A 15,386-nucleotide genomic window follows, 5' to 3' on the forward strand; every position below is an offset into this window, starting at 1 on the left:
AACAGGGGAAGCTTTGCAGCCTAGCCAAGCAGCTCCTGGGCAGCCACCCGTTCCTGAACAGCCAGCAGGGCAGGCCACTTCGCTCTAGGACCAGGCTAGCAAATGGGGGAGCCAGAAGTCCTGGCTCCCGGCCTCTCCCCAGGAAGGCAGGAGGGGAAGGCGATGACCTCACCCATGACGCTGAGAAGGCCTCCATGTGTCTGGCCAGTGATTCATGGGGTGGACTCCTTTCACACTAAGCAAAATGCAAGAGGTCAGGGTGGGGCCAGAGGCACCCCTCCCTCCTCCAACGCAAGAAACATTTCCTCTTTTTAGAGTACAGGCGGAGTTGGAATGCAGCCCCTTCCAAACAGGAAATCACCAAGTTTCTAGGGTAAAACTGGTGCCATTTTTACAAAGGTCAAGTTTCTCACTCACCGGGTCATTGTTTCCTGTGCACCTACTACGCGCTAGGAACGTGACGCGCGGTTGTTGCAGATTTAACGCTACCCTGAGGTTTTAAAGAAAGGACGGGCAGGCGTGCGCGTGTACACACACACACACACACACACACACACACAGCAAAGCTCACAGGAGAAAGCTTTTAGGGAACTGCAATGTCTTTCTTCTAAAACGTAAAAATGTCACCTCTCCCAGGAGTCCTCCCGGGTGAGTCCCCAGCGGGGAAAGTGGCCTGGGCGCGAAGGGAAGAGAACTGGAGAGGCGGGCGGAGTGAGAAGGTGGAGGGGCAGAGCGGGACTTGGCCGGCAAGCTGCGCCAGAGGCAGGTGCCAGCTGAGAGTGGGCGGAGGTGCGGGCACCAGGCCAGCGGGGGGTGAGGGGGCGGGGAGGGCGCGTTACCTCTGTCTCCAGGAGTGCCGGCGCGCACACAAGCTCGCCAGGAGGCGCCCCCCGGTTTGCCAACTCCCCACTTGCGCCGTCTGTGCCAGCCTGGGGCACGGTCGTCCCCGCCGCCCGCAGAAGGAGCCGCGGGCGCAGCCGCTGCAGCGCCGAGCAGCAGCATCCGCGGGAGAGACGCCCCAGACTCCGCAGCCGCTCCCCTGTTCCCGGGGGCGAGCGAGCGCCGCGGCCCGCTCTCTGCGCTCCTCCTCGCCTTCGCTCGTGCCCCTCGCCGCGCCGCCACCCGGGTGTTGACAGCCAGCCCCTGCGCCCCTAGCCCTTCACCTGCGGCAGGGACCCGATCAGGCGAGAGGGCACGGAGGAGAAAAGGCGCGAGACACGAGCACCCGGGAGACCTGGTCGCCTCGTCGCCTCTAGGCGCGGAGAAGCGAGCGACGCCCGCCAACACCGGGTGCCCAAGTTCAGGGGTGACACTCTCAAAAGGAAGGCTTTACCACTAGGTGAGCATTCCGGTCCTGCTGAACCCGATTGACCCACGGGGACTCCAGGTGACTCCAGTGCCTGCGCCCCAGCGCCCACCCGGGTCCCCGGAGACCGCCCGCTCGCCTCCGGCGCCGACCTCGGCCCGCGCGCCTGGCTGCCCCGCGCCCGCCCGGGCTGGGCCATGCCGGGGCTGCGCCGGGACCGCCTGCTGACTCTGCTGCTGCTGGGCGCTCTGCTCTCGGCCGACCTCTACTTCCACCTCTGGCCCCAGGTGCAGCGTCAGCTGCGGTCGCGAGAACACCCGCCCGTCTGCCCGTGCGCCGCCAGCCGCGCCTCCTTCCCGCCGGGGGATTCGGCCGCAGCCTCCTCGGACCCTGGCAAGGGCGCGCACAACTTTTCCCAAGCCGGGCCCAAGGCTGAGCCCGAGGGCGGCGGCCGCGGCTTCTCGGACTCCAAACTGCAGGCCCTTTTCGCCCACCCTCTGTACAACGTCCCGGAGGAGCCCTCTCTCCTGGGGCCCGAAGACTTGCTGGTGGCCAGCCAGGAGGCGCTGCGGTATTACCGGAGGAAGGTGGCCCGCTGGAACAGGTGAGGACCGCGCCCCGGAGGCCCGGGGGCTCGCGCGCGCCGCCCGAGACTCCCACCGCCCGCGCGCGACCCTGGCCTGCGGCGGCTGCCCGCGCACCTGAAGCCTAGAGGTGGGTTTAACCGGGTGATCCCCGACAGGCCCCCAGCCAGCCCTGGCGGACCTCAGGAGTGCAGCCCCGAATAGGATCCCAGCGCGAGAAAAAGTTCCCACGAAGAAATGCGCTGAACCCCTTTTCCAGAGCGGCTGGCTGTGCTCGGCTTAGTTCCGTTCCTGGCCCCTGGCTCATCCCCACACCCGTTTTCTTTGTCGTGATGTGGAAAGCCGCTGCTGGACTTTGGTTTTCCAGGAGGAAGTTGCCCAACACAGTAGTGGCAGCGCTGCTTCACCCTTTAATGCTGTTAGAACAAACCTGGGCACTTTACAGAAGACCTGCTATTCCCTGCTGCCCCCATATCCCAGCCCTGACCCTTTCTTTATCCCTCGCTGGTGTCCACAGTTAACACGAGTTGGCCGGAGCAAGGAAGCCGGCGGCCGATCCTTAGACATGCCACTCACTGCCCCTCTGGTACAACTTTTGCTATCCTGATGGTTTGAGCTGACTTGGACCTGAACTTTGGTGTTGCTGCAGAGACTTAAAACACCTGCTTGGGAATGCTTAAAAACTCCCCCAAAGCAAAATGTGGAAGGGGGGTGGATATTGAACATACTTAGGATAAAATTAACAAGGATATCTATATAAGGTTGGCATGAGGCGGGGGGACGTTGGCGAAGATGGGAGCCTGCATAGGAGGTTGGACTCTGGAAGCATGGAATTGCTCTACTACCCCCATGCAAGTTCCCTTTTACGCCACACCCATCTCACTGCTTAATGTAAGAGATTTCAAAATGAGATGCCTGGTGGTTTTATGGTCCCTCTGGAAGAGAAACAGGCCGTAAATCTGCTGAAACTCAAAGCTCGCCCAATGTGACTGTTTGCTCATTTTTCCGTAGTGCCTAGAATGAGGGAGGGGAAAAAAAAAAACCTCCAGAACATAAAAAGAGGTGGAAGTCCAGCCATGGGCTAAAATCACAGTGGCAATTTTTAATTGCAACTCTATGGCTGCTGGTTTTATAGGAGAAAGAAAGTGATTGTCAATTTCATTGCTAATTGTGTGCCATAAAAGGCAGCTTCGGATTGCTTTTCAGACACTGTCGTTTTCAGCAATCCCTTTATCTCATCCGTCACATGGGCAGCTGCGGCAGAGAACTAGGGGATCTGGGCCTTCAGGACAATTAGCTAAACATCTGTTGTGGGCTTGAGAGTGAGGGATTATGGGAAAAGTCACCTGTTCTTGCCAATGCAGATTGCTGTCCACTTAGTCACGTTTCTACAGCCTTAAACTTCTCTATGTCCCTTTGTTCCTGGAGGAAAGTCCAGGGGAATGTTTTGATAGAGGAGTAAGATAGCTTTTTTCTCTCCAACCTGTCCTACATCAGTTTTAAGTTTGATTTCTACACCATTATCTGTCCAAAAAATAAATAAATAAAAAGGGATGGAGGGAGGGAGGGAGGAAGGAAAACCTACAAACGCATGCACTAATCTGAATTATATTAAATAGCCGGTCAGTGGAAGTCGGTGACCTGACTGTTCTCAGGGGTCAGAGTAGTTGCGTGTGATTGGTTGAAAGTGACAGTTTCCATGTGAAGTGTGTGGGCTCATCTAGTATGAGGGTCAGCTGCACTTCCCAACATTGAACCAGACCTCAGAGGTTAAAAAGAGTTCCCCTCCACCAGCAAGAGCTCATCTCTCCCCAGCTGCGATACAGATGCCAACCAGAGGTGGTGGTCTTGCTTGGGTCAGAATTAAATGCGGAACTTAGAAAAGTCATTAACCAGTGTGCTTTTACAGAGATCCCTGGTGAGGAACTGCATGCCTTGGTGATAAGAGGCACCCGTGGGTGTGCTGAGAAAACCTGAGCACCCGCCACACGTGCAGGCCGAGCAAGGCCCCCAGGCTGCATGGCATTCGGATCATTACAGTGGACATCAACTAATTAGAAACGAAGGACAACCTGGCTAATTGTTTTGCTCGTGCATGGACATGCCCTCCTTATTGGTAGCCACAAGTCTACCAGGGTTTTAAAATTAATGATTGTGCGTATGTGGAAGCTTCCATACCAGTAATTACCTACCATTAACTGCTACCCCAAAGGAAGTGCATCAGTACACGCACCGGAGAGGCGCAGGTTCCAGAATCAGCTAAATCAGCATGCCTCAACCCTGGTCCAAAAAAGACCATTAATACCAGCTCTGGTCTTTCTACCAACTCAACTTCATTACCCAGAGGTAATGGGCAGATTCATTTTTGTTTTCACACACTAGAAGAGAGAGCTTGCAGGCTGCTTTGAATGTTTCTGGTTTTCTATCAAGATTTGCTTAATTAGATGTCAATATTCCATGATGTTGAAATGTGGAAGCCACATGGTCTGTGGGGTGAACTATCCATGTGCTACCCGACCCTGAAGTTTCTGGCAAAGCTCCTTAATCTGCTCTGCTTCCTTCCCTTCCTGTCTGTCTTTTCTCCTTTGGAATATGACCAAGAGTGGCACAACCCAAGTTTAAAATGTAATCAGGGAAAGTGTTCCTGTCAGGTAGTCAGCCGCCGCTCAGAGTCAGCCAACGCCGGGCTCCATCAGACGCGGTGACACCTTGGGCACCTGTCTTGAATAGTGAAGAAGAGAGCGCACGGGACCTAAGGGAAATGTTTCACTCACTCTTCCAGGCAGGCCATCCACCCACAAGCCAGAACGGGGCTACTGCAGTGACGTCAGCCAGGCTTACCTGGAGCACAGTGATGCCTCAAGCCAAGGCCATCTTCACACTGTTAGACACAGAGCTGCCATTTCTCTGGCCCGAAGAGGGCCCAAGGCGGATAACATCTGTCCTCTGATGTCATTGCTAATCTGCCTGTCCTGGCCTTCTGCCCGGTGGGTTGCTGTCTAACAGACAAGGTCAGACAAGGTCAAAAGCCCTACAGCTGCGACACAAAGCTGAGCTCCCTACTCTGCGTTTCTCTCTCTGGGGGTTCTCTCTGGGTTCTTGAGGTTACATGGTGCTGCAAAGACAAAACTGCGCACGTGTGTGTGTGTGTGTGTGTGTGTGCACGCACATGCACCCACACCACTCCCCATCGGAAGTTCTATCTTCTCCCTCTCCCCCTACCTGTTTCGTGTCACTGAAAGCAAGCCTAGCTCTGAGTCTCGCTTTAAAAATCACAGCTCAGAAGCCAGGCAGCTTTTCAAAACATGACAGTTGTTCAAGGGGAGTATACTGGATAAAGTTTTTCTGGGGATGCTTTGAGCAGATGCAGGCACTGGGACAGATAAAGGAGTGAGAGGAAAAAAAGCCACGAGAGATGACAAAGAAGTCAGCCAGAAATCGGAACTGTCTTATCTGGGAGTTTTTGAAAGTTCACCCTCACCCTGTGACGTCAATGGAATGAACAAGAGCATCTCTTCGTCATCTCTTCGTCATCTCTTCTCTCTTTGCCTCCATCTTATTATCTCTTTTCTGCTCATCTCTTACCTGCCCCTGTATCATTTAGAATGTAGATATCTCTTTTTTCAAATAATGTATTTATTAATTTAAAAGACAGAATTGCAGAGAGAGAGGGTGTAAGGGAAATCTTCCATCCAATATCCACCCCACCAAATGGCCACAGTGGTTGGGGCTAGGCCAGGCTGAAGCCAGGAACTCCACCTGGGTTTCCCATTGAGGGGGTCACTTTGGGCCAGTACGGGCCATCTTCTGCTGCTTTCCCAGGTGCATTAGCAGGAAGCTGCATCAGGAGTATAGCAGCCAGAACTTGAACCTGAGCTCATAGGGGATGCTGGCATCATAGGCAGTAATTAACCTCCAGTGCCATGATGCCATTTCCAAGATTGTAGACTTCTTGGGAGCAGTTTAGTCACAGCATAGAAAGAAGTCCAGATTCCTACTTGGGGCTGGTGCCCACATGCCTTCCTCCCAGAACCAACATGACCTTGACTCCTTGTCTGGTTCTGCCAGACTAAAAGGAAAGGAGATAGCATCCTGCTGTATGAAGATAGACTGCAAACCTGGTCTATGTGGGGGCAAGCAGAGAGCGGAGACCCTAACTTCCATATCCCCCTTCCTCCCAATCATACTCTTACTTGGTTGGTTTTGGAAACACTTTTTTTCAGTAATTTCTGAATTCTTGGATTTACAGCTAAAGGAATCCTCCCCCCTACCACCACCATCACCCTTTCTTAGAATCAAAAGCTCCAAGCAGGCCATTTCAGGTTCCTATTCCCTCATCCTAAAACCTGGTCCCCCCATTGCCATTACCCAGCAAACTTCTAAACCAGAGACAAAACCAGCCTTGTTCACCCAATGAGGAGAGGCAGGTCCTGTTTCCAAGTAGCTCCATCATTTCCAACCTGAATATTCTCCCTATTGTCCCCAACCAAGTTCTCATCAATGCTAGGAATACAGTGGCTACATTTTCACAAGTGAATCCTCCTACCTGAAACGCAGTTGTATGTGCCAGCTACTTTACCTACACTGATTAATTTAGGCCTCACCACTTCTACAGAAATAGATGCATGTGGTAAACAAGAATTCCAGGAGGGCCTCCCAGACATCCAGTTCCACACACACGCATCTCTATCCTAACTCTGAAGTCAAATGATGCTGTGGATTCTACTGAAAAGGAGCTTTTCCAATGTGATTGAAATCCCACAGGGGCTGCTCCTGGGACGAGGAGATTGCCCAGTGAGCTGAACATCACATTAGCCCTTAAAGCAGAGAACTTTGCCAGCTGGTGGAAGAAGAAACCAGAGAGTCCAAATACGATAAAGAGTTGGTGTCCCACTGCCGGCTAATTTGAAGATGAAAGAGATGGTACGGGAATGAGAGAAGAGCTGGGATTGGTCCCAGCTGACAGCCAGCCAGAAAACAAGGACCTCAGTTGTATGAGCACAAAGGACTGAATCCTGTCACCAGCAAGAATGAGCAAGAATCAGCAAGACTGGCTCTCCCCATCCCAGAAGCTCCTAATGAGAATCCATCCTACCCAACACCTTCACGTTAACTTCCTGGGCACTGTGCAGCGAGACCATGTTTCCAGCTGCTGAGTTAGTGGTGACTGGCTGCACAGTAATACAAAGTGAATTTGGCACTGATGCCTGCTCTGTGTAGTAGAGGAAACTGAGACAGAGAAGGCTATACAGCTTCGCCAAAGTTCAGCAGGTGGCAAAGCACAGCAAGGCTTGCAACAGAGGGGCTGGCTCCAGAATCTCCATTCTGAACTACCTGCCACACCACCCTGTGTACTTCCAGGCCTTGCCTGTACTCTGTCAATTCTCCTGACCCTGCTCCTGCCCGTGCTGGCCTCCCGTTGACTGTGTGTATTGTCTGACATGTACTGTATTTTTCATCACCATCCTCTCTGTCCAGCTAACATCTCATGGCCACTGTCTATAGAGTTGCATGTGAGAGAAAGAATGGCCATCTAACCTCATCATGAAAAGCCCCCAGATGGGCCTGGCGTGATGGCTCAATAGCTAAATCCTCACCTTGCAAATGCCAGCATCCCATATGGGAGCCAGTTCATGTCCTGGCTGCTCCATTTCCCATCCAGGATGGCCCAAAGCCTTGGGACCCTACACCCGCATGGGAGACCCCAAAGAAGCTCCTGGTTCCTGATTTCTGGCTTTGGTTTGGCTCCGCTCCAGCCATTGAAGCCATCTGGGGAGTGACCCAGTGGATGAAAGATCTTTGTCTCTCCTTCTCTCTGTAAAATCTGATCTGTTTTTCCAATTACAATAGATAAATCTTAAAGAGAAGCAAAGTGCCCCAGCTTCATGTGGTCACCTTGCTACATCTGTTGCATGGCTTTCCTTCAGATAGAAGCAGAGCAAATATCCACAGAAGCCATAACTAGGTACAGATGACACTGAGACTGGGGGCTGCCAGTGAACAGCCCATTGTCTCTCATGAAAAAGGCCTCCACCAAAAGCAATCTCAACTTTAAAATCACCTCACCTATAACTTCTCTACTCCAGCCTGTAATAGTCTAGTGCAAACAAAATCACCCAGCTGAGACAATCTGAAATTTACATCTGGGATGCTCTTCTTATTGCAGTAGCCTTTAAAAAAAATCAATTTCAAACACATGCACACACACACACAAAGCCAGGATGGAAAGTTGAGAAACTGTCATTTGCCAAGAAGAGGAATTCTGCAGCTTCTTGTGCCGTCAGAGGCAGAGCAGCCAACAAGTCCTGTGTCAAAGGAAAAATGGGAAACGCAGAGACCTTGGCTGAGCCAAGGCAGCCTGCACACCGGCGCTTGGCAGGTGCTCACCTGCATTTTCCCTTTGATTATCCGTTAAGCTGGAGGCTGTAGAGAGCCTCTAGATTTTGCTGAAGTAGCTTACGCATGGCTGAAAGCCGAGTGGGGATACCATTCTAAATAGCTGTGGCCATCATGGAGTAGAAGTTACTAGGGTATAAGTTAGACCTGTTATTATAGGCAGACATGTACATATGTGTCTAATGAAAACCACAGTATGGAAAAAAAAAAGAAAGAAAAAAGTGGCTGTTTTGCTGCCCTGTGACTTGGCAGAATGTCCCACAGTTGAAACGTGAAATCAGCACTAAACTGAGTGTGAGTGTTTAGGAGATGCTAGCATCCAACACTTTCCATCCCCAGAGGCTGGTGTTGGAGGCCAAAGCACCGGGCAGAGCCAGGAGAATCTGGCTTGAGCAAAAGGCAAAGTGAAGTCCCAGAAACAGGCCTGTTTCATTGGATTCCATTAGTAATAAAACAGATAATAAATTTGGGCAGCACCAGGAAGTGGAACAGAGTGGAAAACTCTGGTGCCTCCGATGTGAGAGCTGGTAACAGAGTAAACAGTGTTTGCTCCGAGATGCTAGAGCTTAAAAAGCAAGGTGGCCTACAAAGAGATGGGATTTAAGCACCTGGAGTTACAGTTGGGGGATAGAAGTGATGCCCACACAAGAAAAACAGAGCTGTTCAACCCTGGAAAACCAAGTCCAGGTCTCAGGTAGCAAATTCGCCTTCCGTTGTCAACCTCTGGGTCAAGCTCCCTACATCATAAGTAAATATTGTTGACGATGCTAATCAAAACAGAACCTATAGGGAGAGACAGATTGTCTCTTCTGGCTCACTCAAGTGGCCCACAGGCTTCATATTCAGTTACTAAGGTGGGATTTTTAGATGAGGGCACTTCAAAAAGCTCATGGAAAATGAACTTAGAAGGTAATTTGTTTTGGTGCGCAAAGTGAACTTCACACATACAGCGTATCTTCAGAAAGTTCATAGAAGCACATACCATGAAAAAAGAACTAGGCACAGATTTCTAGATTTTTGGACCAAAATAAACTTATCCTCTAATTCCATTTCAATATACTCGGGCTTCTGACTGCTTAGGGGAAGCAGCTCTGGCTGCTGCCATAGCTCGACTCACATCTCTTGACCCAGAATTAACATTTACCCATCGCAAGTAGCTACTCAGTTTGGCTTCCTGAATTGCCCTGAGCACTCGGGGATACTAGAGAAAATCAGATATACAAGCTCCAGCTTAAAACCGTTGTTAAGCAATGTTTCACTGTAGGGCTTTTTAAGCTGGGGTTTGATATCATGGAGTTCAGGTTAGGAGGTCCATGTTGCCCTTAACCTTCACATAAAACTTGCACTTGGTGTGTATACGTGCTTCCCCAGGGGAGTGCTTCATTATATTTGCAAAGTATTCCCTCACATTCATCAGGACACTGGTTTTACATGACAAATCTCAATAAGGGCAGGAGGAGATGACCTTTCACAACTAAAAACAGCTTTAGATTCTCTCTGACCCTCCCTCTCTGAAGCTCACCTGCGGGTCTTCATCCCTTCCCATGAGCCACATGCTGACAGCTCTGCAAGAGGAGGGTGGTGGCCTCTCTGATTTCTGAAAACCAAGGTCGTGGTCAAGGAGTTCATTGGCCAGATCTGAGAATACAGTCAGGCTTCCGAGAACTGTGACTGGCCTAGCTTGAAGCCGATCCCCACCCCTCAACCAATCACTGGCACTAGAGACAGTCATTCGAAACAGCTTTTTGACTCGGCTATTGGAAAGAACAGTTCCCCCAAATCCAAAACAGGGCTGGGGCGCAAGCTGCAAGGGAAGTGGAGGAGTTGTGGTGACCAGAGTGATGTTGGAATGCCTCTCAACTTAGTGTCCACTGCAGGGACCCCTGTAGACACCGCTCTTTAACAAAGTAGGTCACTAACGAATCCCCACGTGTGCAGTTTGCATAACAACCGTTAAAATCCTCCCCCGCCCCCAAGGCAGACAGTCATCACGTCTCAGTGGATTGAGCTCTAACTAGGATGCCGGCATCCCGACTGCCTGGCCCCAGCTACTCCAGTTCTCATCTTGCTTCCTGCGGATGCTCCGGGAAGCACCAGGTGGTGGCTGAAGTACTTGAGTCCCTGATACCCCCATGGAAGACCCCAGTGGCGGTCCTGCTCTCGCCTCACCTGGCCCAGCCTATCGTGTGCATTTGGGGAGGAGGGAACCAGAGATTCTCTGTCTCTCCCTCCTTCACTCTCTCTCTGTGTCACTCAGCTTTTGAAAGAAATATTTTTTTTAAAAAAATCCTCTCAAGCAACAGAATCTTCAATTCATTGGGCATTTTCTTTCTTGAGCTCCCTCAAAAGAAATCAACAGGAACCTAGTCTTTCATCAACTCCAGTCTCTGCTTTGAGAACGAGAACTCGGCTAAGAATCAAGACGGCTGTGCATTCATCCTGAGAAAGGCACTTTACTTCCCAGGGCCCAAATTTTCCTTCTGAGATGAATGAAGGAGTCTGGCTTTACATGACTTCAGCCAGAATGTCCTCCTCTGTGTCAGTACAAGTGACACCCAAGACAATCGGTTTTCCAAATGTGCATCCTCAACTAGCAAGGTTCTGGAAAGTTCTTCACGGGCCCTGTCAGTTAAGAATGAAGTTTTTGCTTGGCAGGAGTATACTTTAAGGTAGTGCAGCTGTGGCTGAGCGGCAGCTGTAGCTCACTGCCACTTGGAACAGCAGGAAAGGATCTCACAGTGTACATGGCTAGCCCAGGAGAGGATGACAGTTCAAAATTCCAAGCACTGCGTTTGCTGAAAGCAAATCACTTTCACAATGGAGTCAAAGCATCGTTAGTTAAACCATTGTAAGTCTGGGACTGTTGCTATAATAGTGTTATTATTAGGTCGTGGTGAGAGACTGAGAATAGATCTTCTATCACAGTCTGTTATCAGAAAATCATAGACATCTTCAAGGATGGACTCTGGACCGCCAGCGTTTCTGCCTCGTTAGTCTGGACCCTGCCAGGGAGTCCTCTGTCACCTGCATGACCATGGCTGGGCATCTGAGATGTCATGCTCTACAAAGTTAAACATCAGGCAGCCTTCAGGCTCTCAGAGCTCTTAATGTTTCCTGAGAGAAGTTGGGAAGGAAATTCTGGCATTGCCTTTGTCTCCGATTCCTTGGGCTGCAGTCACCAATTGGGTGCCCTTGCTAAGTGGCTCTAAACAAGAGAAGTAGCTCTTAGGAGGAAGGCAGCCTCGGGGTCAGCAGATCAGCAGGACAGCCCTCCTTCCAGAAGCCCTAGGAAGAAGCCGTCCTTGGCCTCTTTTGATGGTCAGTGCCTGATGGCAGCTCTTGGCTTCTGGCGCCTACACTCCAGTGTCTGCCTCCGCAGACACCTCATCTCTGCTTCCTGATTGTGTGTGTCTGTCTCTCCTGAAAGGATACTGCTCATGGAATTTGGCACCATTGACAACATTTTGTGTTACAAAAAAGTCCCTCCATAGGTTCTCTCCATTCGGTAGCATTTGAGGGAGCACCCTTAAGCCCATTACATCATGTTCCATTGCAACTAAAAGATTACATAGGTGCCATTTATTTTAATTTTTAAAGGATTTTTAAAGCTCTTTGATAAATGATAACATGATTATGGTAACCATCAAATTAACATAAAATAGTTGAGAAAAGTGAATCAAAAGGGATAAACAAGCAGACCCAAGCCCCATGGGAGCAAGAGTGAGGATCTCCTCGGGTGCTTTCCCCGCACACCTAGCCCGCCCTGACAAAAGGGGCTCTGCTGGGGTTGGCTGCCAGCTTCTCCATAAGGTGAAAACTAGCCAGTGGCCCAGGGAGGGTACAGTCATTCCTGGCAGAAAGAGGGTGGTGTCTGCCCCTGCCTGCAGAGGGGGATGGCCCAGTGGTGGCTCCATGTGCATCCCTCAGCATAAACAGGTGGTATGGTACACCAGAGCGAGTTCATGCAATGATATCCACACAGGCCCCAGGCTGCCAAAAATTTTCTCCTTTAATGACACAAACCAGCAGGCTATGGAGGCCCACTGCCATGTCTCATCCCAGGACAGGAGTGAATGCCTTGAAATCCCAGCACCCCAGGCAGCAGGTGCTTCCTTCAGGCATTCTTTCATTTTTAGCAGGCTTTCAGATCAGCACTGAGAGGTGGGACATTTAGGATAAAACTCCAAGCAACATCACATGTGCAGCTTTTCAGAGAAAGACTTGATAAGCAGCTGAACTCAAAGATGGAAAACACAGGCTCTTGATGAAGGTCAAGGAGAAACAGGTGAACTCAAATCCACCAGACTCCATTCAAGGGGAAGGCAGTGCTGCTGCTTTTTAAAGATTCATTCTATCTTACTTGAAAGGCAGAGTTACAGAGAGGCAAGAGAGAAAGATCTTACATCTGCTGGTTCACTGTCCAAATACGCACAATGGTTGGAGTTGAGCTGATCCAAAATCAGGAGCTGGGAATTTTTTCCAGGCCTTCTATGTAGGGATCCAAGGATTTGAGCCATCCACTGCTGCTTTCCCAGACCTTTAGCAGAGAGCTGGATTGCAGGTGGAGCAGCCAGGACATGAATCGGTGCCCATGAGAGATGCCTATGCTGCAGGTGAAAGCTTAGCCTACAATGGGTCTATGATGGACAAGTCTTTTGCTGTGGAGAGTGGCTACCATCTTTGGGGCAGTGTGATTGGTCCAGTCGATTGGAGCTAAGTGAAAGTCATCCATTCAGCAACCACCTAAAATGTGGGCATTTGGGCATTGTAACTCTTCAGTGGCCTGCAGGTTAAATGTAATGCAAAACACTGCTAAAACCCAGCTACTGAATGAGATGATATTCAGTTATGTTATTAACTGTAATCATTTAAAAACTGGGGAAGTCAGCCAAAAATGGTGATCTGCGGCCATAGTCACCGACCTGCTGCCCTGCTTCCTGGCAACCACAGAGCCAGTCGCCTATCAAAGACACCTGTAATTTGTGATCTAAAAGCCATTTTATCTACTTTATAGGAAAATGCTTTTCCCTCCCTCTCCAGGCAGGGGATGGTGGGTCAGACTCATCCAAAAGTATAATTTACTTGTTAAGGTATCCATTAACAAGCCGATGGAACAGAGCGGTTGGACGCTCCTGGGAGAGGATCAGCCGACTTCTTTGTGTCCTCCACGTCTTCCTTGCAAACAGAAATCCTAGGATCTCATGTCCTACCCACTCAAAGGGACATTAGATTGCTGCCCTTCACCAAGCACCAAGTCATTTCACTGAGGCTCCCATCATGACTTAATACCTTGCAGTTTATTGATTTGTTCAGTGTAAAAAAACCTCCCATGAGTTAAAAGCTCTTGAAGGATTGTGTTGAGCTGATCAAAAAGACACCTGCATGTGTGAGTCCCATGAAGCTCTGCTACCTTCTCCAGGGAAAACAAAGGTCTTTGTGGATGTAATCGGGAATCATGCGAGCAGGCGGTCACCTTGTCTTATCACGGCAAATGCTCTGATTGGAGGGAGGTGTGGGGAGACCAGAAACAGGAGGCAGTGTGACCTAGAGACTGGCGGCTGGAGCCAAGGAGCCATGACGGCCAGCGGAGACTGGTGGGACCAAGGATTGGCTTTTCCAACCTTCCCAGAAGGGCAAGTTCTGCTGACTCCTTGATTTCAAGTTCATGGACTACAGAACTGTGAAGTCGTACCCGTCCATTGTTTGAAGCCACCAAATTCAATGTCATTTCCTTCAGCAGCCACAAGAAGGAAGGAAGCATGTTTCCTTGGCACTGAGAGCCCAGACAGTAGCCCTTTCATCAATGTGTGGGAAATTAATGAATCGAAGGGTATACTTATGAGATGTTGTCGTTACACCAACCACTCTGAGCTTCAGTCCTAGCTCTGCTCTGGGAGATCTGAGGCTCCTTTCCTGGTCTGTAAAGTGGAGGCTGCCGGAAGGACGGAGCCCACTCAGGCATATAATACTCTGAGCAGGTGCCTGGTTCCTTTGGCATTTGAGCCACCCATGAGAGAAGGACCCCTGCTTGATTATTCTTTAACACTCCTCAGAGGTTATTCGGCTCTCAGCAATAATCCCCTTTTTCGTATATTTTCAATGCTCAGGTTGATAGTGATGGAGACACAATTTTTGCAGTCTCCCATTGCTAGAGAAAGCAACGAGGATTTCAGGCAAGTCATCACCCTCGCCTGATTTAGCCATGTCTGTAGCTTCTGCAGAGAAGAAAATACACATATCGGTCTCTCCTGCATCACTTGGATGCGAGACAGACACCTGGTGCTTGCAAATGGGAAGAAGGCGTGGACTGGAATCCGACTGCAGTGAGACGGCCTGATGGAGAAGCCTTATCCCATCACACAGACACACAGACACACACACACACACACACACACACACACCCTTTTCTTCTTTCAGAGCAAAGCCTGTGTGAAGCCACCTAAACAGGCTCATCTCTGCTCAGTGGAGACCTTTTCCTTCAAACACTGCCTTTGGTGTGCGCTGACAACAGGGATGGCGGCTGACCTACTCGGCTCTTTGTGCAGCATAGTGCCGATCAGCTTCTGTGTGGTGCCACTGAACCCTAACAACCGTCTCATCAATAGGAACAGTGTTTGTCCACATTTTCAAGTGAGGAAGGAAGGTTGGACAGGAAGGTTGGACAGCACCAGAGACTGACTTTTCACTCCACAACCAAAATCTAGCCCCGAGTTTGACCTTGTTTCCTATCTGGGACACACATCTGAGATGAGATGTCCGCTCAGGAAGGTCGGTGGCCAGTGCTCTTGGGCAATTCCCCAGAAGGCCCAGCAATGAGCTTGGGAGGACTATTTTCAACACATTGTGTGAAGCAACAGATTGCTATGGCCTTTGTGGAAGGTAATTGGCCATCTGCATCAAAAGCGTAAGAAATGCTCCAACTCCTTCCTGACATTTGGCGCAGCAGTTGATACCCACAAACCATACTAGAGTTCATGGGTTAGACTCCTGACTCCACTTTCAATTCCAGCGTCCTGCTAATGTGCACCCTGGAAGGCAACAGTGAATGACTCAGATGCTTTGGTCCTACCACCCACAAGGAATTTTGGATTGAGTTCCCA

The 15,386-nt window shown here is 50.3% G+C and overlaps 1 protein-coding gene across 1 annotated transcript in view; it reads left to right on the forward strand.

Annotated features, from left to right (window-relative positions):
• Positions 1–212: 212 nt before the first annotated feature.
• FAM20A (FAM20A golgi associated secretory pathway pseudokinase) overlaps positions 213–15,386 on the forward strand; it is a 49,376-nt gene continuing 34,202 nt past the window's right edge. Inside the window, exon 1 of the mRNA XM_004593073.4 lies at positions 213–1,910. Coding sequence (XP_004593130.3) covers positions 1,504–1,910 — 407 coding nt within the window. The 5' untranslated portion in view covers positions 213–1,503. The remainder of the gene's footprint in view (positions 1,911–15,386) is intronic.

This window comes from Ochotona princeps, chromosome 17 (assembly GCF_030435755.1).
Source record: "Ochotona princeps isolate mOchPri1 chromosome 17, mOchPri1.hap1, whole genome shotgun sequence".
In the NCBI taxonomy this organism is placed as follows: domain Eukaryota; kingdom Metazoa; phylum Chordata; class Mammalia; order Lagomorpha; family Ochotonidae; genus Ochotona; species Ochotona princeps.